General features: G+C 34.0%; 1 protein-coding gene across 1 annotated transcript; it reads right to left on the minus strand.

Moving 5' to 3' along the window:
• Positions 1 to 223: 223 nt before the first annotated feature.
• On the minus strand, positions 224 to 27,120 carry LOC132704461 (testis-specific serine/threonine-protein kinase 3-like). Its single transcript, XM_060674505.1, has 6 exons — positions 26,868 to 27,120; positions 24,261 to 24,430; positions 18,984 to 19,133; positions 14,430 to 14,703; positions 7,733 to 7,921; positions 224 to 448 (listed from the first exon to the last, which is right to left on the minus strand). The coding sequence occupies exons 1-6, from the start codon at positions 27,030 to 27,032 to the stop codon at positions 224 to 226; spliced, it is 1,173 nt and encodes a 390-aa protein (XP_060530488.1). The 5' UTR covers positions 27,033 to 27,120.
• Between the last annotated feature and the right edge of the window lie 623 nt (positions 27,121 to 27,743).

A 27,743-nucleotide genomic window follows, 5' to 3' on the forward strand; every position in this document is an offset into this window, starting at 1 on the left:
GTCATGTGAAAATGTATAATTTCGTGAAAATCTGAACTTTTAGTTCTTATTTATTGAATAAATAAATAATTTTTGACTAAACTTAAAAGTCACCTTCTTACTTTTTGAACACTCCTCGTTTCTAGTAGCTATATGGATGGTATACAGCAACAATAGGAATGCAGACATCTTTTAGTAAACAGCCAGACCTACCGCAAACCAAACGCAAGTCCGAAAAAACTATTTATTTCGAAGTATTCGGTTGTTTTTCGAGTTTTTCGTCGAGTTTATCGTCTTCCGGCTCGCTAGTGTATCGAGGCCCTTCGGTTTTGATCGGCTCCTCTTCGTCCGTGCTGCTTTTTCTACGCCCCCGCGGTTTTGCCTGCATTTCCAGCTGTTCTTTGGTTATCAGATTGGGCGGGACCAGAGTTTTACTGTCCACGGATAATCTGCGTTCGTCGTCCGATTCCTGCTTTGAGAGACGACCAAAAAGAAAACTTCGTATGTATTCATGTCGTAATCATCTTTGAGGTACAGGGTGGTAAAGTTTTCAAAAATAAAATATTTTTTTCTTAATACAGTCGAAACTCTCTCTCTCTCTCTCTCTCTCTCTCTCTCTCTCTCTATATATATATATATATATATATATATATATATATATATATATATATATATATATATATATATATATATATATATATATATATATATATATATATATATATATATATATATATGTATATATATATATATATATATATATGTATATATATATATATATATATATATATATATATATATATATATATATATATATATATATATATATATATATATATATATATATATATATATATATATATATATATATATATATATATATATATATATATATATATATATATATATATATATATTGAAGGGACTGCTTTTTTTTTCGTTATAGAGTTATAGGCACATGAAAAATAACAATACGCACATGTGTTCTGTAATATTTAATTATTTTATTTATATACATATTTTAACATCTACTTGGGAACATTTTATTCATTCATTCATTTTCTTTTGAATCTTTTCACTATGCCAATATGTATCTCGTACTTTGGGTTGTATTTTCACCATTTCTTCGGGAGAAACATCTTCCCCATGATACATAAAAATATCTCTAGCAGCTTAACTGAATATAGGGCTTGTTGGTGGTGGTCCCAGATCAATTTCTTCATCTTCTTCTTCCTCTTGGTGCTCTTCCTCACCCTTTCTTGCTTGTTGTAATATGGCTTCCTCTGTCAAGTCTGCTGTTGTAGGCAAATCCTGATCTATCTTCTTGCAACTCCTCACTTGTAAACGTAATTGTTAATGGCTGATAATCTTCCAAATCCTGTTCGCATTCTGTATGGGCAATAAGTCCTGCATGACGTTAGGAGTGTTGAATTGTTTCTGCTGTCTTTTAAAGCTTTACTAATAAAGTTCACTGCATCTAGCATATTAATGGAAAATTTGTCTTCGAACTCGATCATTTCCACTAAAAACTTGTTATTTTGGCCACAAAAAATGCCTATTCAGGATTCCGTAGACTTGGAATATGGGGATATGCAGGGCAGTTATTTAAGAGAAGTACTATTTAATTTTACCTTTAATTCTCCTCTTTAAAAATTTGCGATGTCATCCATGCAGACTTGTTTGCCTTGTAAATGACCGGCAAATGCTTGATATTCTTAAAACATCGTAGGTTAGTTGATTTTCCAATCACGACTAGCTTTCTTTTTTCTGTCCCACTCATATTGGCAGCCACTAACACTGTTATAGTTCTTTAGAAAGTTTTCCACCCACACACTTTTCTCTTCGAAATTTAAGAGTTTTATCTGGCGTAATTTTGTAAAAAATACCAGTTTCGTCAGCGTTAGAAATGTCGTCAGCAGGGTACTTTTCTGCTAGTTTTGGCCACGTCTTCTCCAGCCACGGGCTTCGCCACTTGTCTGTCCATAATTTATACCATGTTTCTGTTTGAACTTCCCCAACTATCCTTCCGAAGCCTTGAAATAGATAATGCCAAGCTGTTCAGCAAACTTTTCTGCTTTTATTTTTAACATAGGTCCAGAGAGTGGCACATGTTTAAGACGTTGCTGTTGGAACCACTGCAACATTGCTCGATTCAAATCTTCAAATTTTGGCTTTCTTAGTTTTTTACTAGAACTGCCTGCCGCTTCATAAGTCGTATAGAGAGTTAGAAATTCGTTGTACACAGTGGATTAATACATAGCTTTGTATGGAGACCTAATAGTACAACACATTGTGTTCGTAATGCAGAGTTTTGTTATAGGGAGTTTTCTCTTTATTCACAATTTTTTAAAAATACACCTCGGGCGGGCGCAGGGAAGGTGAGGCAAGGCGGCCTACTTGAACTTTTTATTATTTTTTGTGGCTTTTTACTTTAATTAAATTTAAAAAGTAATTAATAAATAAAAAAAACCTTACTGATTAATAACTATTTTTCTATCGATTAAAAAATTTGTTATTGGTATTTATAAGATTTTCGAAAGCTCTGGGTTTAGGCTAAATCCATAAAATTATCCAAAAAATAACACTTTCAATTAATTAATTATGATTTGGTTATAATAATATGGAATAGCTTTTTTAATTTTTTTTGTAGCAAGTCGATTTCTTTTTGACCAACTTTAACTAAATTTACCCAAATTTTGGCGACGCTTCTGATCGTCTTGCCCCACTGTCTCCAATTTATAGTGTTATATATAATAATTATAATTATTTATTAAAAAGTATATAATGAAAAAAAAATTTAGAATTTTTTAAGCTGTCCATTTTAAAGGTGGTATTACGCAAACTGCTAAAAATGAACAAATAACCAGAATTTATAATCATTAGAAGAAAAAACGAAAAAAAAAATTGGTTAATTTTTGAGGTTGTCCTTGCCCCAGGGGGATCGCCTTCCCCCACACACCCCTACGGAATTTTAACTGTCTATGTTGGCAGAAATTAATGGTACGCCACTAATTTCTCTTAATATACAAATTATTCTTAGAATCTCCAATCATTACTAAACAAATTTAATTTCTTCATTTTTTCCAATCCAATGCACGGTTTTTGCTTAAAAAAAAATAAAAACCTCTTCTCTGCATGGTCATAACAATATCGTTAATATGACAGCATCCATGCAATTATTTTTATTGTTATTTGTTACTTAAGTAATTGTCTATCTATAAAAGAGTTGAAGGATCATATAAGAGCTTCTAAAAAATATACTTTTTTTCCGAAAGTTGTTTGGGTAAAAAGTCCCAAAATTTTTTTATTCTTCTACAAAAATGCAGATTCTGGAGAGAATTGTAGGTGAATGATATGACGAATAATGTTTTTTTGTTCTAAAATATGACACCTGGACTAAGTAGTATACCAAACCAAAGAATATTAAACGCGGGCCACAATTTTACCTGAATTTAAATTCCGAAACTTTAGGTAATAATCTTGCTGCATTGAAGTTTAGGGTGTTGTATTGTAAGAGTCCTTAATTTTTATAAGGTGTGGTATCAAATTTATAACACTGTGACTTAAAGTAGGAGTAACATTTTCTGCTCTGACCTTTGATTTTATGGATATGGAGGACGACGTAAAACAGCATGCTCAGCCTCTTCAGCCAAATTATCGCATACATACTGTTTTTTAATTGAAACTGAATTCAAAATAAATATCATTTTCGAACACAAATTACTGTGTTTTAATTGTCGAACTTGATAAAGCTGGTGCTTCGTTTAGCAGACAATTGTTGCAGCTTGCAACAATAAGACTGTTATTGCGAAAATTTTTTCAAAGATTAATTTTAAACCAATTTTTCAAAAGTTCAGCACTTGTATTGTCAATCAGGAATCCTTAATATTCTTTACAAACAGCACGCAGTTTGGAACAAATCCGTCTTCTGACGCAGCGAGTATTATGGTGACGCGTTTTCCTTTATTCAACCCATCCTTTGGATACAGTGTCGAATGTTTCGTCAAGGTAAATTATGGGTCTGTTGCCTAATCTAAATTTTTTAATTTCTTGAACAACTCGGTGGAGGGTGGCATGCCTTTAATTGATTTAATTGAAGATCTTATGATTCAAATTCTTGTCATGTACTTTTATCTATCGCGAACAAGATCTATGGTCTTAAAAGGACTGTTGTTAATCGACAGGCGCACAAGACAAAAATGATTATTTTCAAATATAAGATAAATAGAGTACCTTACCATTACTCTCCTAATTAAAGCAGAATAAAAATCTGTTGGGATGGGTTTTACCAGGGTCTTGCAAAAGGTCCGTGGTTAAGGTACCGTACAATACTAAAAACGTCAAAGCAATAAATGCACTATATTTTTGGTCGTATTATAACAAGATCGTTAAAATTTTATTGCTGAGGGTCAGTCGAAAACCAACACGATAAAGATTGAGACAGACTATACATACTATATACGCAACATTACTTTTCACCGACATTTGCTTTATTTACTATTATACAAAGGCATCTTCGCTACCAGCCTCGCTTTTGAAAAAAATCCCATATTCCTATATGCATGTTTATTGCAGTGCGTATAAACAAACGTGCAAAAAATTAGAACGCGTTCTATATTTTCTTTTATCTTTTTCGATACCATATCAATGTCAATATGAAAAATCTTATCGCGTTAGAGTGACTAAAAATTTAATTTTCGAAGGATTTTAAAAATTTCAAAACGTGTCAATTTGTGGAATATTGAAAAAAACGCACGAAAGTCTGCTTTAAAAATATTTTTATTTACAGTGTCACCTGTTGCTCTATGGCGGATAAAAATCTCTCAGTTCATCCCTTCCGATTTTTGCAATAACAATTATAAATTGACATTATAAATCATCGAGCTTATTTGGGCCGCCCTGTGATCTAGAAAACACTAGGAAACATTGTACGGGACGACTCAGCGATAGAGTAAAATTGGTTATATCACTGTTACGAGATATTAGTATAAATGCAAATGTTGTAAAGATTATTAGGACGCACAACTTAAAATTATTTTAAAGTCTACACGACGGCTCAAAAAAACATAACGAATAGAACATACGTTTTTTAAAATGACACACATAAATGTGACGTAAAATATATATGCAAATGAAAAATCTAGATATTCTTAAATGGCACACCATATATATTAATATTTTTTCTGAAAGATTTTACATAAACGTACAACTTTTATTAAGTATGTAATGCAGGGTGTTCGGAAAAATAAATCGTAATATTTTCCGAGTTTTTAATTTTTTTTTTATTTTATTTTTAACGGAATAAATTTAGACACAGCCCTGATTTCGAAAAATCATCGTTACAAAATAAAAGCGTTTCAGTGTCACTAGAGGGCACTTTACCTAGACCATTTTTTTTATTTTCCCTGTATTTTATTTATTTAGACTGATATTGCAAAACAGGCCCGATTGCCTTAAGCAGAATCAGAAATCCTCAAAAACTGTTACTCTTTTGTAAATGTCATTTTACCCAACGGGACTTAATGAAATTTGAAAAAGTCATTCTCGCAATCCGTTAAAAATTAGTTTCTATTAAAAGAGCTTATTATCCGAATGCTACTGTGCTGGCTCATCAGTAATATTCGAACATTGAATATCGCGATATGCATTTTTGCATAATGGGCAAATGTATTTGCAATTTCTTCAAGAGGAACTACCACTTTAGCTGGGAGAGGTACCCTTGCAGTGGAGAGAAACCATGGTTAATTTCAGAAACTTGTACAAGATATTGAAGTAAATGAATAACAGAATTACCAGTTTTATAAAACAAACAAAAAAAATGAATTATGAAATTTGTGGAAACAAAAATTGAATTCTATTTTAAATGAACCCGTTGAGAAATATTCAATTACGATACTCAATTGTGATTAAAGTAAAATTATAAAAGAAAGATTGGTGAATAATTGAAAACATTTCGAGATACAGTGAAAACTCTCTATAGCGAAACTCTGTATTACGAATGTCTCACTCTATATAAAGTGATGTGAGACTTCCGAGTTTATACCGTATATTGTATCCACGATTTGGAAGTGCAAAGAAAAAATCATTCAGGCTGAAGCGACAGGCAGTTCTAGTAAAAAATTAAGAAAGCCAAAATTTGAAAATTTGGATCGGGCAATGTTGCAGTGGTTCCAACGGCAACGTCTTAAAAATGTACCACTCTCTGGACCTATCGTAAAACTAAAAGCAGAAAAGTTTGCTGAACAGCTTGGCATTATCGATTTCAAGGCTTCGGAAGGATAGTTGGGGAAGTTCAAACAGAAACGTGGTATAAATTATGGACAGATAAGGCGAAGCCCGGGATGTCGACCGAGACGTCACTAACGGTTCACTGGAGAAGACGTGGCCGAAACTAGCAGAAAAGTACCCTGCTGACGAAATTGGTATTTTTTACAAAATGACGCCAGATAAAATGTCGAAGCGAAAAGTGTGTGGGTGGAAAACGTTCTAAACAACGTATAACAGTGTTTGTAGCTGCCAATATGAGTGGGAGAGAAAAAAAAATGCTAGTCGTAATTGGAAAATCAACTAACCCCCGATGTTTTAAGAACATCAAGCATTTGCCGGTCACTTACGAGGCAAACAAGTCTGCATGGATGACATCGCAAATTTTTGAAAAGGAGATGCGGAAATGGGATGCAGAATTAAAAGGGAGGAAAATGTTACTTCTCTTAGGTAACTGCCCTGCACATCCCCATATTCCAAATCTACGGAATATTGAACTGGCATTCCTTCCAGCCAAAACAAATGTATTACAGCCGATGGACCAGAGCGTAATAAAAGGTCTTAAGAGTCGATATAGGAAAAACCTTTTAATGGAAATGATCGAGTCCGAAGACAAATTTTCCATTAATATATTAGTAAACCTTGAAAAAAGGTGACAGCAGAAACAATTCAGCAGAATTCGAACGGGACTTGGAAGATGATCAGCCACTAACCATTTGCCTACAACAGCAGACTTGACAGAGGAAGCCATATTACAACAAGCAAGAAAGGGTGAGGAAGAGTATCAAGAGGAAGAAGAAGATGTAGAAATTGATCTGAGACCACCATCAACCATTCAACAAACATATTCAGTTAAGCTGCTGGAGAATTTTTTTATGTATCATGGAGAAGATGCTCCTCTCGAGGAAATGGTGAAAATACAAGCCAAAGTAGGAGATGCGTATTGGCATACTAAAAAAATTCAAAAGGAAATGACCGATTATTTGAAACATTAAATGTAGTTCTTACATATTTATATAATATGTTCCTAAGCTAAAATATGTATATAAAATAACTAAATATTACAGAACACATATGCGTATTGTTATTTTTCAAGTGCCTATAAGTCTTTATAACGAGAAAAAAAAGCAGTCCCTTCCTATAAAAATTATCAATGAAATTGACTTAATGATCTATCGGTGATAAGATATGATTATATGCGACTAAATCTAAAATGCAAAACTATATTAAGTGCTCATACTTGGTAAGTAGGGGTAACCAGCAACTAGTTTTCGCGTGTCAGATCCAAAAAAAAGATTTGTTACATCCATTTTTTTGCCAATTATACCTTGCTCATTAGATAACACCAATTAATAATTTCCTGTTATGGCCATGTGGAGGCATTTTTCAATGTTCAGTGTTAATTGGTTTGTCGCGAATTATTTTCAACTTTTTTTTCACAATACAACAAACTCACGGACAATGTCGAGGAGCAGAAAAAAGATATTACCAGTATACTAGACTTCCTCTCTTTGCTCGAGCTCGCCTGCTGCTCCTCATCGTAGATGAACCAGGGGTCGAGTTTGATGCCACTGATGCGAATCCGGGATTTCAGAGGGGCCAGAATTTTGTTAATCAACGATTTGCAATTGAGCGTCACCCGCGGCTCTTTTGGAAAACGTACCTTATTGGAGACTTGCTGAAACACATAGATTTAACGAACAAAACTATGTATATAAGAACTAACAATAAATAAGAACTAAGAGTTCAGATTTTCACGAAATTATATATTTTTACCTGACAATTGTTTCGACAACACCGTGTCTTTATTAAATGTAATATTTGCAAATTACCTGCTACTATATATACCGAAAAATAACAATAAAACCTCAATTAATGTTGTTGCGAGAATTTAAGTTCAGTAAAGGAGAGGTATTTAAATCTAATTGATCGTTAAGCAATACATTTGAATGTCTCATTTTGTTAATCTCCAGGGCTTCCAATAAATTTAATTTTCCACTTTTTGTGGCTATAAGTAAAATATCAAAATTGTCGTCAAAAATGTGTTTCTCTGTGTTTAAATGTGTAGCATAATTAGAATCTAGACTATTGTTTTTAAACGCTCTTTTATGTTCGTTAATGCGTTTCTTGAAGGATCTACCTGTTTATCCAATATAAGTTTTAGGACAAGATCCGCATTTCAACCTGTAGACACCTGATTTTTGAGATTTTGGATATTTTGTTTTATTGTTTTTTAAAAAATTTCCTATTGTGTTGTTAGTTCTAAAAGCTATTTTTAAACCACATTTTGACAAATGTTTTGAAACTTTTTCGCTAGGTTCTCCTATGTATGTTATTGTTTTAAATTGTTCGTATTCTATATTAGGTTTCGGATGCATAGAGTGTACTGTTGTTTGGATTTGTTTTTTATTTATAATTTTATCTATAACGGACGTTGTTGAGTGCAATTCGTTTAATGATATTAAGTTCTTTGTTGTAATTTTCTGTTGAGAGTGGCGTATTAAGAAGTCTGTGTATATAAGAGGGAAATGAAGTCATTTTGTATGTATAAGCTCTTATGACTGTCTGCGTGTGTGAAGGTTTATGGTAAATGGAAAAATCTAATTTGTTTTGCGTTTTCGTAATAGGTAAGTTTAAAAAATTAATAGAGTTATCCTGTTCAATCTCGATAATGACTTTTATACGATTACGTAATAAGTTAATATAAATTAAAAAATAATTCAATTGTCTGTCCGTTCCAACAAAGCAAGCAAAGAGATTATCCACGTATCTATACCACCATAGAAAACTTTTGCTTAAAGGATGTTCTAGTATATTTTCCAAATTATCCATAAAAATCTCGGCTAGCAAAGGACTAAGTGGGTTTCCCATAATCAAACCTTCCTTAGAAGCGTAAATATGTCCATAATTCAAAATAATTTTGGTCTAAAGATACTATTAAACAATCTAATAAATCTTGTTTCACCAATGGAATAACCTGTTTCAGAGCTAGGGTGAAATCTACTAAATCTATCACATCCATAAGTGGAATACTGGGAAATAAGTTTTGTCCATCAAAAGACAATAGTGTTGCGTTAGAAGGGATTTTGATATTTTTAATTTTGTTGATTAATTCAAAAGAATTTTTTATTGCAAATTTTGGTTTAAAATCTGTGTGGAAAAGACACGGTGGTGTCGAAACGATTGTCCTGTAAAAGTATATAATTTCGTGAAAATCCGAACTTGTAGTTCTTATTTATTTTGAGAAGGTTATCTCTTTGAACACTTTTGGTGATTAAATTATGTTTATTTTTAATATGGGTATCAAGATAGTATAGCACAAATTGTTAATGTAAACTAATTTGTTGTCTGCTTTTTTTTGTAAAAACTCGTATTTCATTTCATGGAAGTTTATGTTAATAAAGTAATTTCCGCTGTTAGATATCAATGAGTTGCAAGAAAAACATCACGAAAATGTAATAAGTTTTTTTTACATCACCTAAAAATGTAGTACTATGGTTAAATAAATATAACCAGTGACGATATATAGTGTTTTAAGAGTGATGAAAGGATTTAATTAATATCAACAACAAAGTCCGAATTTTAAAAAAATAAGTTGATGACGGTGGCCAGAAGCGGAAACATCAGATTTCATATTTAATAATATCTGCTGAATTATAGAGCAGAAAAGTGGCGATGAAAATGTGTTTTTTATATTTAGTTATCTTAACATCATAAAACATAATAACATAATAAAGAGAAGAAACAATAGAAATTTTGGGAAGTATTTGGAATTTTTGAAAATGCAAAACGAAATTATATTAAGTTTGAAATTGCGCAACTTTATCTCTTTTTAACCGACCCTGTATCTCTCACGATTTAGAAATTGCACCGGTCAACAAAAAAAAATTCTTTGGGTTTCTGTTCTAATTTGTAAATTCTGATTTTAGATATTGAAGAACATTGAAATTTCCATTTTTAGTTGATAAAGTTTGCTTTCGTCTGATCTACGTCGACAAGTATACTGTAATTTATTTTTTAAGCCAAAGATGGCGGCAGGGCTTTGATTGACCTGAAAATCAACTGTGTTATTATTTGTAAGTAGCTCCAAAATTAGTAGCAACTGGGCTATCTAGTAACAACTGTATTTTTGTATTACTCGGTTAGAAAATGGTATCAAGGCAGTGCAAATATGTTGTTGACTCATTTTGTTTTATTTGTGGTGAATTCATTCAAGTTAGAGTAAAAAATTTGCTTTTACAACAAAGAGAATTTTTTCCTAAGTTATCTAACGCTAAAGTCAAAGGGGGTATTTCGGTTGGATCACAAATGAAACAAAGAATGAAAAATAACTTCATCCAGCTTCTTTCTGTTTGTAAAAATCGAGCCTGGAAGAATTTTAAAGCAGTAGTTGATGGCTAGAGTTGACAATTATAAACAATTGATTGAAAACATTCTTCAAAGCTTTAAAACTATGTGCTGCTGAATGTCTCGTAAACTTTATATGGTACATTCTCATTTAGACGAGTTTAAAGATAACACGGGTGACTACTACTACAAGGAGAACGTTTTCACCAAAATGTGGTGGACTTTGAACGGCGTTATCAAGGGCATTACGACAAGAATATGATGGAAGATTACATTTGAGGTTTAATGCGATACAGGCCATACGAACATAAACGAAATACGAAATATATTTATTTTTAAACACTTATTTCTTTTTATTTTACATTTATATCCTAAATTTTGAATAAAAAAGACACTGGTATTTAAAAAAAATGTTTCTTACCATAACTTAGAGTAAAACGATAAAAAACCGTAAGAGTTAGTAATTTTTGCAGAACAAAAGAAAAGTTGCTTTAGTCTCAAAAAAAAAATATTTTCTTTTTTTTTAGTGTAAGAGAAACTGAAATTTAACATGTAGCACCAGGGTTACGATTAAAATTATGATTCATCAAATCAAATTGAAACTCCTATTTTTTAAATCTTTTTTATTGACACCAAAACCACAACGTAAAACACAAATCTTTAAAAAAATAAGACAAATAACATAATAACATACACCTTATGCTTCTGCATTTTCGTTGTATAGTTTGAACCAAAATACTAATTTTCCCCCTTTTTCTATCCCCATCCTGTTCTTTATATCTGAGTGTACAAAACCAAAAGTGCTGAAAGTTCGTTCTGCTGACATTGAGGAAGCAGTTGCATACAGGAACTGTTCTATTATTGGTGGCTGTTTCGCAATTTTTGGCTCATCCTTTTGTGATGTCCACCACTGTATTCCATTTACGTTTTTTATTATTTCATTCGAAAATATATTTTTTTTGAGTGGGCAACTGCGGGCATTCATCTTTGTTACAAATTTTTAAGTGTTTCTAAAGCCAGATTCTTTTCTTCGGGTGTTAACTCATATTTTTGATTTTGAGGGTGTAACATATACGCCATAAAATGATATGGCGTGAGTGCCTGCTTATATCGATCCTGATTTTTTTATATTTTTGATAAAGCTAATTCTACGATATTCTCGAAGATGTATATTGTAAATGTTTCCACTGCCCTACAGCATTTGAGATAATAGCGTTTTTTCTCTGCAAAGTATCAAGAGCAACTGAGCAACTACTTCAGTGAAATATTGTGAAGTATTTTGAAGGTTTCCCGAAGTATCAATGGTTTCGTAAAGAAGAGCTCTTCCATCTTCAGTTGTTATTGTTGCCCATAGAACTGGCTCTTTGTGGACGTTTGACCACTCGTCGATGAACATATTCACACATTGTTTTGACAGAGAAGAAAAACATTTTGCCTTTTCCTCCTCATAGATATCATCTACTTGTTGACTTGTTGACGAAGTTTTTCTAAATGGTGGAGTGTAACCAGGTCTTAATAAATAAATATCTTTTTTTACTTCGGAGTTTTCAATGTCTTTATAAAATTCTTCAATCCTACATCAGTTCTCGGACTCAGTTTGTAAAATTGAATTCTGCAAAATCCCAAATGACCCGCATCACATCTGGAATTCCTCAAGGGTCCCATTTGGGACCATTGTTATTTTCACTGTTTATCGCAGATGTCAGTAAATGTTTTCTTTTTGCTAAATCAGCATCATACGCAGATGATCAGAAATCATACGTGCCCGTGAAAAGCCGTAACGACTGTCATAAGTTTCAAGAAGATCTTGATCGTTTTTATGAATACTGTGTGAAAAATCGTCTATTTTTAAATATTGATAAATGTTACTGTCAAGTTCAGCAAGCGGATAAATGATATAAACTTTGACTACACATTCAATGGTGTAAAAATAAAAAAAGTAGAGCAGATTAGGGATCTTGGAATAACTATAGATGTAAAATTAAGTTTTGATATCCACATTGAGAATATAGTAAAAAAAGCTTATAAAAATTTTGGTTTTATATTAAGAGTTAGCAAGGAATTTCAGGATCACAAATCGCTTATTATTCTATACAATTCCTACGTTCGATCTCACCTTGACTATGGCGGTGTGATATGGAGTCCTCAGTATCATAAATATATAGACAGAATCGAGAGAATACAAAAAAGTTTGTTTTCCATTTAAATTTTAGATTTAACCGTAACTTACTAACTCATTCGTATGAAGCTAGTCTTAATTTCTACCATATACTGAAGTTATCTGTTAGAAGAATTATCTCCAGTGCTATATTTTTGCATAATATTATTAATAGTAGGATTGACTGTCCTTTACTGTTGGAAAAACTATCCTTCAATGCCAGAGTCGTTATAACAAGAACTCCTTCATTATTTTACGTGCCTAGATTTAATACAAACTTAGGTAACAATTCCCCAATATCTCTTTTACATAGACATTACAATAATTATTTTTCGCACGTTGACATCTTTGCGTTATCACTTAATTCGTTTCGAAATCAAGCAATTAGGGTTTTTCTATAAATTTATTTTAATTTTTGATTTGTTTTCCTTATTTTTTCACATTTGTTTTTTATAATTCACGCACTTAATATACAGTGTTAGTTTTGGTTTAGTTTGGTAAGTTTGATTGTTATTATTTTCTACTTATCGTAGATATAGGTAGGTACCTACTTATAAGTTTTACTTTGTTAATTAAATAATGGTATAATTGTTAGTGTGTCCTTGGAAATTGTGAAGTTATTTCTTCATGTTAGGGCACCTTTGTAATAAATAAATAAATAAATTAATAAATGTATCGAAAGCTCAAATTAGTAGCAAAAATTGCCTTTGCTATTTGTTTGTCAATTTCAGCATTACGATACTACTACTCAAGGCCGATTTTCAGTTTTTTTATTTTTCTTTGTTTTGACTTTGCAGAGATTTCCAAAGGCTTGACGGATTGGTCATTAAAGTGCCTAAAAAGAAAATAAAAACATTAAAAACATTATTTACAAATGATAAACCAAATACGCGCCCAATTATCCATTATAAAATTAGGATTTTATTAATTTATACGTTGAACATCGTGTACATTCTTTTCTAAGACAAAGAAATTATTTGATATGAATACGAAATACTTTTTTTTAAGTATGTAAATAATAAAAACAAAAATTTATCTAAAAAATAAATAAAAAATTAATTCAAATTTTGGCAAGAAATGACAAAAAGGACCTGATATTTCTTAAATAATAAATGGCTTAAATCTTTTGAAAAATAACACAAAATATTATTTACCTACCTGTATTCGTTTCTTTATTATGACAAACATTATGGTGCGCTTTAAGTATTTAAATTATCTCTTGAATTTCTTGCAGATTTTCCAAATCGATCTACACCAAGATTTATTTATTTAATCTTTTCACCTAATGCTGTATTTGCAACTAGTTCCACTCCTTTGACCAATTACATAACCGAGATGTATTCGTATTAGATCGGGAAAAAAACAGGTCGAGACAGAAATTTTCTTACAAAAAGCACGTTCTGACGAATAATTAGTGCGTAGATTGTGCTATAATATTAAAATATTAAAAAAAAAACATACATATTATTATGAAATTAAAAAAAAAGTCGATTAAAATTTAAAAAAATCAATGATTTTTGATTTTTTTAATAACAATCAAAGTTTGTCCAACACTTTATAGGACTCAGATCCAAAAATCGTGTGACCCGTGTTATTCCGTTCCTCAAAATCGATCGGAGCGTTAAATAACACGTGACGTCAGAGATACCCCATTCGATGTTTTTCTTTTCCGAGCCTCTACCTTAACGAGTTCTTTGTAATCCCGATCGTCGAACGGCAAACGGCCGTAGACCATCGCGAACAGAACCACGCCCATCGACCATATATCAGCGAACTGCGGTTGGTAGGGGATGCCGCGCAGGATTTCCGGTGACGCGTAAGCGTAACTGCCGCAAAACGTCTCGCTAAAGATCGGCTGGCCGTTTTTCGGTTTCATGTGGCCCCTGGCGAATCCGAAATCCGACAATTTCACGTTCCACCCGTTGTCCATCAGCATGTTTTCGCATTTCACGTCCCTGCGGCAAGCGTTCCGTATATTCCCTGCCCTAAACACGTGGCTGCAGCCAACTCGGGATTGGGATTGAAATCTGCGTCAAATTACAACGGACCAAACAAATACCGGTCAATATTTAAAAGATGCTATATTAATCTTACTTTTGAAGCAAAATTAATAAAACCGCACGCCCCTGACAGATTTTTTCCCCATTCCCACCTCTCTGTAGGGGAGTGAAAATACGACGGCCATATACCTAAATACGAAAACTTGTACGATTCAATGATATTCAATTCGCCTGGGTATGGAATGTAATCCGTTCAGTTTTAATGATTTTAAAATCCATTCAGAACATAAGGGTGCGGGATGCTTAAAATATTGTAATTCACAAGTTCACGCTTGCGGGGCATCAATTAAAAGGTAATTAAGAGTAGATCATAAAAAAATATATTTACAAATACTTTCTGTCAAATTGACATTTTTCATAGGTTTTCATAATTTCACAAGTTGTTGGACATATGTTAGAAGTATATATTGTAAAAATGCTAAAAAAAAATAATTTAACAGTACTGAAATATTCCCAAATTTTGCTTGCTCTGTACAGCATGGTATAGCAAAAGTGTTTAAACAGACTACCATTGAACAATTTGCCTTTACTAAAAAAAAATGACACTGCTTTTATTGAATTTAATAAGCATGATCAGTTTGTTAAATGTGAAACCTTGAAAAGCTACCCAGATAATAACGTTTCTTTCTATAGATTTTGTGCCGCTTCAAAAATATGTGGAATATTAATTTAATTTTGCTCTCTTTATTAGTACTGGGCAGCTTGTAATTTTTTCGCCGTCGAGGGTGACGAAAATCACATTTTTATCAAAAAATTGTATGTTTCACCCTGTAGACGATTTTGTGCCGTGTCAAAAATATGAGGAATATGAAGTTAATTGTGCTCTCCTTATTAGTACTGGGCAGTTTGTAATTCTTTCGCCGTCGAAGGTGTCGAAAATCACATTTTTATGAAAAAATTGTATGTTTCGCCCTGTAGACGATTTTGTGCCTTGTCAAAAATATGGGGAATATGAAGTTAATTTTGGTCTATTTTTTAGTACTGGACAGCTTGTAATTTTTTCGCCGTCGAAGGTGTCGAAAATCACATTTTTATGAAAAAATTGTATGTTTCGCCCTGTAGACGATTTTGTGCCGTGTCAAAAATATGGGGAATATGAAGTTAATTTTGGTCTATTTTTTAGTACTGGACAGCTTGTAATTTTTTCGCCGTCGAATGAGTCGAAAAACACATTTATATCCAAAAAATTGTGTTTCACCCTGTAGACGATTTCGTGCCGCTTCAAAAATATGTGGAATATGAATTTAATTTTGCTCTCTTTATTAGTACTAGCTAGCTTGTAATTTTTTCGCCGTCGAATGAGTCGAAAAACACATTTATATCAAAAAAATTGTGTTTCACCCTGTAGACGATTTTGTGCCTTGTCTAAAATATGGAGAATATGAAGTTAATTTTGCTCTCTTTATTAGTACTGGGCAGCTTGTAATTTTTTCGCCGTCGAATGAGTCGAAAAACACATTTATATCCAAAAAATTGTGTTTCACCCTGTAGACGATTTCGTGCCGCTTCAAAAATATGTGGAATATGAATTTAATTTTGCTCTCTTTATTAGTACTAGCTAGCTTGTAATTTTTTCGCCGTCGAATGAGTCGAAAAACACATTTATATCAAAAAACTTGTGTTTCACCCTGTAGACGATTTTGTGCCTTGTCTAAAATATGGGGAATATGAAGTTAATTTTGCTCTCTTTATTAGTACTGGGCAGCTTGTAATTTTTTCGCCGTCGAATGAGTCGAAAAACACATTTATATCCAAAAAATTGTGTTTCACCCTGTAGACGATTTTGTGCCGTGTCAAAAATATGGGGAATATGAAGTTAATTTTGCTCTCTTTATTAGTACTGGGCAGCTTGTAATTATTTCGCCGTCGAAGGTGTCGAAAATCACATTTTTATGAAAAAAATGTATGTTTCGCCCTGTAGACGATTTTGTGGCGTGTCTAAAATATGGGGAATATGAAGTTAATTTTGGCCTATTTTTTAGTACTGGGCAGCTTGTAATTTTTTCACCGTCGAAGGTGTCGAAAATCATATTGTGGAATCACATTACAAGATAACGTAAACACTTTTTTATACTTCAAATTATATTAACTTTTCATGCCTTTTTCAAGAAACCAAATCTGGCTTTTCTAGTTATTTTTACTTGGGGGGCGGGGGGGGGGGGGATGTATTAAAAGGAGTGGGTAAAGTAATCGAATTTTGGATATCATACCCTTTTATACTTGAAAACAAGTAGGGGTATCCCATATAGAGTCACAGTGAACCAAAATTAGACTGTCATGTATATAACCAATTGATGATATGACTACAATTTATCTGACCAAGATGAGGATTATAAACTAACCAATGTCACCAACAACATCTGAAGTATTGACGTATTCATATACGTATATCATCTATACCCGGTCCAAACACATAAATTAACTAGGTAATAAGGTAATACAAAAAGGAGAAATATCAACCAGTATTACTTACTATCTAGTCTTATTAAAGAGGGTAAAATTAAGTTGATATTCCACATATTTTTGACGCGACACAAAATCGTCTACAGGGTGAAACATACAATTTTTTGATAAAAATGTGATTTTCGTCACCCTCGACGGCGAAAAAATTACTAGCTGTCCAGTACTAATAAAGAGAGCAAAATTAACTTCATATTCCGTATTTTTTTGAAGCGGCACAAAATCGTCTACAGAGTGAAAAACACAATTTTTTTATAAAAATGTGATTTTCGCGACCTTTGACGGCGCAAAAATTACAAGCTGCCCTGTACTAATAAAGATGGTAAAATTAACTTCATATTCCACATATTTTTGACGCGGCACAAAATCGTCTACAGGGTGAAACATACAATTTTTTGATAAAAATGTGATTTTCGAGACTTTCAACGAGGCAAAAATTACAAACTGTCCAGTCCTAATAAAGAGAGCAAAATTAACTTCATATTCCATATATTTTTGACGCCGTACAAAATCGTTTACAGGGTGAAACATACAATTTTTTGATAAAAATATGATTTTCGACACCTTCGACGGCGCAAAAATTACATGCTGCCCATTATTAATAAAGAGAGCAAAATTAATTTCATATTCCACATATTTTTGACGCGACACAAAATCGTACACAGGGTGAAACATACAATTTTTTGATAAAAATGTGATTTTCGACACCTTCGAAGGCGAAAAAATTACAAACTGTCCAGTACTAATAAAGAGAGCAAAATTATCTTCATATTCCGTATATTTTTGACGCTGCACAAAATCGTCTACAGGGTGAAACACACAATTTTTTGATGTAAATGTGTTTTTCGACTCCTTCGAGGCCAAAAAATTACAAAGCTGCCTAGTCCTACTGAAGAAAGCAAAATTAAAGTCATATTCCACACATTTTGACGAGGCACAAAATCGTCTATAGAATGAAAAGTTATTATCTTGGTAGCTTTTTCAAGGTTTCACATTTAACAAACTGTCCATGATAATTAAATTCAATAAAAGCAGCTTTTTCTTTTTTTTTAGTAAGGGCAAATTGTTCAATGGTAGTCTATTTTTACTTTTACTATACAGTACAGTACTGTACAGAGCAAGCAAAATTTGGGAATATTTCAGTACTGTTAAATTATTTTTTTTCTAGTACTTTTACAATATATACTTCTAACATGTGTCCAATAATTTGTGAAATTATGAAAACCTATGAAAAATGTCAATTTGACACATAACATTTGTAAATATATTTTTTTATAATCTACTCTTAATTACCTCTTAATTGATGCCCCGCAAGCTATAGTTTGCGTGAATTTGTGAATTACAATATTTTAGGCATCCCGCACCCTTACGTTCTGAATGGACTTTAAAATTATTGAAACTGAACGGATTACATCCCATACCCAGGCGAATTGAATATAACTGAAATCGTACAAAAATTTTCGTATTTAGGCACCGTATTTTCACTCCCCTACAGAGGGGTGGGGATGGGGAAAAAATCTGCTAGGGGCGTCTGGTGGAGAATTAGTTGAGAAACATGTGTACCAAATTAATTTTGCTTCAAAAATAAGGTTAATGCAGTATTTTTTAAATATTGACTTAAATATTTGTTTGATCCGCTGTAGGTTGACGCAGATTTCAATCGCAATCCCGAGCTAACTTCAGCCACGTGTCGTAAACGCATATCGTGACGTCACCTGTGAACCACGCCCCGTTCGTGGCAGTAATCGACCGCGTTCACCAACTGCCTGAACCATTTTCGCGATCGCGTCTCGTCGATGTGCTGATCCGTGCGGATAATGTCCAAGAGGCTGCCGTTTTCTGCGAATTCCATTATAATATACACCCTAGAAACGTCGCATTAGTTGTAGAGGTTCCCTAGTGGTGTAAAAAAGCGGTAAAAATGTTCATTTTTTGTTTTCGGCATAGACCCAGATAAAACCTCACCCAAATCCACGCGTTCAATTTAGCTTGATAACATTTTAATTGGCGGTAAACGGAAACAAACAAAATGTGGTGTTATTAGCCAGTGACGTATAAAACAAAACACTATCAATTTTCTGACATATAAGCCTACATCATATTTTTTAAACGGAACGCCCTGTATATTATATATGTTTTTAATAGAATATCTTATTCTGATTACAATGATAACACAAACGAAAACCATTCTCACCCGAGCCAGCCAAGCCATACTAAGGGAGACTATTCATAACACCAGAAAGAATATCGCGAGCTTAGAAAGCAATTTACTCAAGCTACACTTACAGCTAAGCAATACAATAATACCAGTCCTATTGGGATATAGCAACTAACTTGGCTTTCTGGCGTTCCGAAAAGGACAAACAACTGAAGAGCCAAAAACTAGAACGCAAGTATCAAGCTCTTCTTAGGAAAGACGATCACCGAATGATGACAAGAGGGCTAAACGTGGCAAAAACCGTTCACAACATCTCGAGGTACAACATGTCCCAGTCTGAAATAGCCGTTCTGCACAAGGGGTTCGACTTCGCAGTAGCACCCAAAACGATTCCAAAAGAAGAAATTATATCCGAGATAGAAACAGTCATCGACCACCTGGAATCGAACACTGCTGAAGAAGTGAGACAAGATGTGGCCCGCATTCTTAGAAAAGCAAAAACACCAGCTTCAAACATCACCAAGGAGGAAGAACGAGCGCTAATCTGACTTAGAAAGAACAAGGAAATAACGATTCTACCAGCAGACAAAGGAAACGCCACCGCAGTCATGAATACAGAGGACTACAAAAGGAAGATGCAACAGATACTGGAAGCCGACTGCTACAATAAAGGTATCAAGGGACCCAACAACTTATCTGGAAAAAACCACCAAAGCAAAGATCAAGGAAGTTATCCAGGATGAGCAGCTGCAAAAGAAACTTATACCTCGATAAAAGTCAAGCAGGTGTCCCAAACTTTACGGTTTACCAAAAATCCACAAGAACGACGTACCACTGAGACCAATCGTAAGCGCCTTCAATTCCCCAACACAGAAGCTGGAGAAGTATCTAGCTAACATCTTAGGTAAAGAACTCCGAACACTTTTTACAACTGATAAAGGAAATCAACATCGATCCACAAGATGTCTTGGCTAGCTTCGATGTGAAATCTCTGTACCCGAGTATACCTATTGACGAGGCTTTGGACCTGATTGCAATGAACGAAGAGATCCCATCACATGTCATACAGCTAGCGGAGGACTGCCTAAAGAACACGTATTTTAGATACGATGGTCAGCTCTATAGACAGACAGATGGCGCCCCAATGGGGTCATCACTTTCGCCAGCGATAGGAAACCTGTTCATGGCCTATTTCGAAGCTCAAGCGAACCGAGAAAGTCAACTCAAGCCGAAGCTCTGGGGAGGCTAAGCTAGATCATTTTCTAACTTACTTGAATTCTTTACAAGATAGAATTGAGTTCACCATAGAAAAGGAGAAGGACAAACAACTACCATTTCTGGACGTCCTTTTGACACGATCAGACGGGAGAAAACTGCAACATCAAGTATATCGCAAACCTACTCACACCGACAGGTACCTGAATACACAATCGCACCATCACCCTAGTCAAATCCACAGACGAAATCCATAACAAGCGAGAAATGGAAAAAATCACACGAACACTCCGAGACAATAACTATACGGAGTCTACTATACGAAATGCCAAGAGGACGAACACAAGGACACGGCGAGACTCAACTAAAGAACAGGAAAGGGAAGACATACCTTCAACTACTTTGCCATATGTAAAAGCAGTAACTGATCAAATAGGAAGGATTCTGAAACGACATCACATCAGAACAACATAAAAACCACACAAAACAGTGGGTCAACTAATAGGAAATCCAAAGGACCCTTCTCACCTAGAAAATCAAGGAGTCTATCTAATCCCGTGTAGAGACTGTCCAAAATATTACATAGCTACATATATATATATATATATATATATATATATATATATATATATATATATATATATATATATATATATATATATATATATATATATATATATATATATATATATATATATATATATATATATATATATATATATATATATATATATATATATTCTCACGTATTGATTCACGGATGGAAAAATGTGATGACACTATATTCCGGGATATCATCCGTTCGCTCGTTGAACTCCGACTGGAATCCTGCATCCGACTGGAATCCTGCAAATCTTGCATCCGACTGGAATCCTGCAGACGTTTCGCCAAAATCTCACTTGGCATCTTCAATGCTCGCGCTCCGAAAACACTTCGAACACTGGGAGGTTATCGGCGGTGCGTGAGGTATTTATACTCTGCGCCGGAGATGGTAACGGTGCTGCTTGTGCGTGGGGGGAGGTGGCTCCGCCCCCTGAATTGTCGCGTTGTTAATTTCGCCCGATCGTAGTTGCGATGTCCCCGTTGGCTGCTGCGCATCGCTCTGCTGTTTGATTATCGTTCTCCACGTGTTGGATAAATGCAGAGCGTCGTCTCTCGTATTGAGGTGTCCGGACTTTTCTATTTCGATGGCCTCTCGTATAATCCTAGTCCTAAAATCAGGAATATTAGCTATTTGTTTGCAAGTGCCGAAATCAATTTTATGGCCTGTCTGATGTTGGTGCTGAAACAAAGCAGATGTTGTTTGTTTGTTTCTTATGGCTAAACGATGTTCCTCGAGCCTGGCTGAAATCCTTCTGTTGGTCTGTCCCACATACGTCAGGCTGCACGATCCGCATGCTACACTGTATACTCCTTGGTTTTCCAGAGTAATTTTTTGTTTTGGGTTTCTTAGTATTGCTCCGATGGTATGGTCAGGTTTGTATGCCGTTGATATGTCGTGTTTCCGTAATATTCGGCCGATTTTGTCAGTAACCCCCTTGATGTATGGCAGGACAGCGATCGATCTTCGTTGGGTCTCGTCCTGCACTCTCTGCTGCGGCTGTTGTTGTTTACTGATTGCCTTGCTGATGGTGCGCCTTTGGTATCCGTTTTGTTGAAGACAGGTACTAATTTTCTTCAGTTCTTTATCTCTGTTCCTCTCGTTTGTGAGCCTGAAGGACCGAGCAATTAATGTATTTGCCACTGCCTGTATCTGTGATGGGTGGTGATGAGATTTAGCGTTCAGATATCTATTAGTGTGTGTTGGTTTTCTATAGACAGTGTGTTCCAAGTGTCCATCTTCGGTCCTTGTGATGTGCACATCTAAAAAGGGCAGACTGTTATCCTCTTCAAGTTCTATTGTAAATTGAATCCTTGGGTGAATGGAATTCAGATGATCTAGGAATTTCAAAAGCTCCTCCTTGCCAAAAGGCCATACAACAAATACGTCATCAACGTATCTTGTCCATAGTTTTGGCTTCAGATTTGCCTTCTCTATTGCTTTCTTTTCGAAGTAAATCATGAAGAGGTTGGCAATCACAGGTGAGAGAGATGATCCCATTGCTGCTCCATCTATTTGTCGGTAAATTTTCCCGTTGTGCATAAAGTAAGCGTTTTTCAGGCAATGTCTTGACAGATCCATTATGTATGGCGGAAGATCTTCGTTTTCTTCTATAAGCAAGAGTGCCTCTTCTACTGGAATACTCGGGTAGAGGGATTTGACATCGAAACTTGCCATAATGTCGTCCTTGTCCATCCTTGTCCTTGTCAGAACATTTCACTCAGATTTTAGGTTCTCTCAGGATGGACATATATATATATATATATATATATATATATATATATATATATATATATATATATATATATAGAACGTCCTTCGAAGTTGTCCGACACCACACTCCAACCCCGTCGATTTTCACAATCTGCAGGAGTCTCGTTTTCTTCTACCTGTTGGTTGCAGGTGGAGTATCCTTTTCGGCCATCGGGTATTTGACATTCTTTCCACGTGTCCGTACCAAGTAAGTTGTTTTTTCTCTATATCCTGCGTTATTGTGCCTTCTACTCCCATCCGCTGTTTTATGGTATCGTTTCTTATTCTTTCTCTTCGTGAAATGCGCATCGATCTTCGAATTGCATCCATCTCGACAGCTTCCACCCTTTTCTTCTTTTCATATAGAAGGGTGCTTTTTACAATTGCTTCATAGCTATTAAATTTCCGTTTCTTGGATATTTCTTTGCTTCATAGGATACCATTCAGAGCTCCTATTACTTTTTTGGCTTTTTTGGGAATACATTATATGTATCAAAAAAAAATTATAAAAACTCGATACATACACAAAAATACTGATGTGTAAACGAATCACTGGGAAAAAACATTAAATAATGTTTTGGGGCACATAAGATGTAACATATAATTTATACATAAATATACCAAAAAAATTAGATTGTTCCCCAAAAAGAACCTGATTTGGTACAAAAAAACGCATTCGTGTTGTTTTTTTGGTTCCCTTGATATCCCTAAAAACAAACCAATTAAAATGTTATCAAATGGGTAATTACGACTTTTTTTAGTGGTACTGCGTTTTGTAATATTGAAAAAGCTGGAAAAAATACAGAAATTCAAAAAAAAAATACTTTTTATCACTAACCCTACAATAACTCTGAAACTATTCAACCTATCCCAATAATTTTTTGTTTGACTTGAAGGCTATAGATAAGCGGTAATAACTGAGGCGCTTTAATTTGAAGATTTTTCGTTTTCCATTTTTCGTATTGAAAATTGTAGTATGCGAGAAATTTAAGTTTTCGTACTAGATGCTACGAAAGAAATGTATTAAAATATATGAGGAAGTTTAAAAAACCGCAGCCTCTTGTCTATAATAGTGTTTGAAATATGATTTTTTGATATAATACTGCCTCATGTTAGCATATGTTCATATGTAGACGTTCAATTAGAAAACACCCCGTATATCTCTAGTAGCTACATGGGTGTACCCAATGAACAAAACTTTTGCCAAAAGTTGGTAAATGACGATAAAATTTTTGTATAACATTCAATGAATGAATTTAATTGAACCTGTGCGTGGTCTCGATGGCCTGCAAGAATCGTATCAGGTTATGATGACGTAACCCTTTGACAACTTCGATTTCTCGCGGTAAAAACTTTTTTAGGTAATCGGCAGGCGCGGAAAACTTGCTGACAATTTTAATGGCAACGTCGGCACCGTGTCGTTCGCTGTGAGCCATCTGAAATAATCGTTCAGTTACGAATGTCCCCGAATTGGTGGAATTAAAGTCTGTTCATAGATATAAGAAAGTGACTGACTGATACGAATTAAGGAAAGACCCGGGCAAGCTGTAAGAATGAAATATGGCCGAACAGGTTTGCACTTTGCTTAGAATTTAATTATTTGGGGTTTTGTTACGAAAGATACTAAACAATATTTATTTATTTATGTATGTATTATGTTTAAATATAAAATAAAATTACAAATTATTTTTATTAACTACTTAAATTACTTAAAATTATTCGCATAATATATCAGTATCACTATCGCTATCATCGCCTGTTCTAATTATTATTTCTTCTATATTATTTGCAATATGGATATGGATATTTAAGAGAATTTGTGAGGGGATGTTGAAAACTTCGCGTTCTATAAGTTTGAGGGCATTGGAGTTAACACGGGGAAAAACATTGTTACGATGAATGGCAGATTTCAGTTGGTGCAAACATGTTCAATGATATTAAATATACAGTGGTAAAACTGTATGCCCTAGATTTTTTGCATAATTATCACAGACATGTTCCTTTTGTAGGTTCAATCTTCGTGAAAATAAATGTTATTATACATGCAGTTTTGAATTGTTGCTTTTGTGTCACATGAGGAAGGGGTTTTAGTCAACTGTCTACTGTGATAACTTGCATTGTCCATTACAATGACGCTATTAGGAGGAATATTAGGAACTAGTTTGTTTTGGTGTCTTTAATATTTGATATAGTTATTCTTTTACCTATTTTTGATGGCGCGTTTGTTTTACACTTATCATTTGAGTCAACCCAACCCTTTTCCGGGGTATCATAAGTGTCGAACCAGATTAATTTTTTAAAGAATATTTATAACAGACTCGGCGAAACTGGTTTGTTCCGCCTCAATAGCCACCAAAAATGATTACACCGGAGCTGGAAGAGGAAACTTTAGTCCAAGTAGATGAAATTCCGGAAATAAACACAAGAACAATGGAGTGAGCAAATCTACAGTTTGTAGAGTTTCTCAGCAAGAATAGTATGTTATGCAATAAGTGCGGTAAACGACATTTGACTCACGAGTTTATTTGACACGAGCGGAGCGCAGCGGAGCGAGTTTTTAATAACCGAGTGAGTTAAAAAGTTTACCGAACATGTTGCATACTATACTTTTTCTACGACCGTTAGTTTTTGGGTATATTTTCGCAAAACACGAATACATTCACTGACATGACCGTCAGAATAAGATTGGGAATTCTTTAAACTTGAACTTTTACAATAAATTACTTTGTAATATAAAACGAATTGGTAACAATTCTTTTAAGAGAACATCTATTGACAATCAACCCTTTTTACAGTACTGATAAGTAACTAAATTTCAAATGTTAAACCTGTGTAATCTGTTTACTTTTACAATTTTTTGTCGGGACTTTTTTATTCATATATTGTTTTGTTATCATTATATGTATTTATTTATTTCGTTTCGACTTGCTACACATACGTTTTGTATACTGTGGTTAAATACATAAAACTAAACCTAAACCCAATAAATTTAAAATCCCAGCCGTGATCAATGCGAGATCCAAATAATAAACAAAACTGACGTAGAAATATCATGAACAAACCAGCCTTTCTTGAGAATAAATGTCGTTATTATACATGCAGTTTTGGATTGTTGCTTTTGTGTCACATGAGGAAGGGGTTTTAGTCAACTGTCTACTATGATAACTTGCATTGTCCATTACAATTACGCTATTAGGAGAGATGTTTGGAACTAGTTTGTTTTTAAACCAACTTTCAAATAAATCAGCGGTGGTGTCTTTAATATTTTTCGCAGACAGAGAAAGCCCATTTGGAATCCAACCATTTTTAGAGCCAGCATTCAAAATAGTTATTCTTTTACCTCTTTTTGATGGCGCGTTTGTTTTACACTTATCAGTTGAGTCAACCCAACCCTTTTCCGGAGTATCGTAAGTGTCGAACCAGGTTTCATCCAAGTAAATAATTGGCCTTTGTTGTTCTCTGTAAATCCTAATTTTTTCTAGATATTCCAGTCGCCATTTCCGAATTCTAAAAGATTCCATTAAAACTTGCCTTTTGTCAATTTTTTTAAATCTAAAACCCATCTATTGAACACACTTCCATAAGGTATTTCTGCCACATTTAACACCGGTTTCATGTTGTTCAAGCCTCTTAATTAAGATATCTAATGTAAGCACGCTTTGTTCCTCGTATAACCGATAATAAACTAAAGACTATTAAACACAGGTAGGTATAAAATTATTTTCTATTACGCACCACAATTTTACCTAAATTTAAATTCGGAAACTTTAGGTAATAATCTTGTCGCATTGTATGTTAATGACCCCACCCTCGGATAATCCCATTCAAGAGCAATTGGTCACTTTCTTATATCTATGAACAGACCATACCTACACGGACTGTCGCGTACGATCCGTTTCCGATAGTTTTTCCCAGCGAATATCCGTGCGATTCTAGAACGGTGGGTTTTTTAACTGACGGCAGGTCCTTTCCGATTTCAGGGGCATCAGTAATTGCAGAAACCGATGGCTGGTGAATACTGCTAACAGGGGAATGCATGGCAATAGTTCGTTTATCATTTTACGATAAATTTGGTTGATATCATTATGTCGCGAGAGTTAATTTTGAATGACGGATTATGTCACGATCGCGTATACAACTGGTACTTGTTTTTCATCTGCTGGTACTATATGCGGAAGTTTACAAAAAACGCAGCCCATTGTCTATAATAGCGTTTGAAATACGATTTTTTGAATCGCTGCCTCCAGTTAGCATCACTTAGAATCTGCTGTATTTCAAAACTTGGATATATGGTTATATGTAGACATTCGATTAGAAAACACCCTGTATATCTCTAGTAGCTACATGGGTGTACCCAATGAACGAAACCTTTGCCGAAAGTCGATAAATGACTATAAAATTTTTGTATAACATTGAAATGTACTTTCAATGAACTTTAAAAGCTTGAACATTAGAGTAGATGCAATTATTCGACTTCGGAGTTAGGTGAAGCTTCCGACCTAAATTTTGAATAAAAAAGCTACTTATATTTTTTTAAAAATGTTTCTTTTGAGCAAAATCATAAAAAGACCGTAAGATTTAGTAATAAAAAATTGCTTGCTTGCTGATTTTAATCAAGTGATTTAAATTACGATTAAAATTATGATTCATCAAATCAAATTAAATTACTATGTTTTATAATCTTTTTTGTTGACACAAAAAACACGTCTTAAAAATATTATCACTGTTGTGACTCCAATATTTAAAAGC

Source organism: Cylas formicarius, unplaced genomic scaffold (genome assembly GCF_029955315.1).
Source record: "Cylas formicarius isolate icCylForm1 unplaced genomic scaffold, icCylForm1.1 PGA_scaffold_10__41_contigs__length_53128322, whole genome shotgun sequence".
Taxonomy (NCBI): domain Eukaryota; kingdom Metazoa; phylum Arthropoda; class Insecta; order Coleoptera; family Brentidae; genus Cylas; species Cylas formicarius.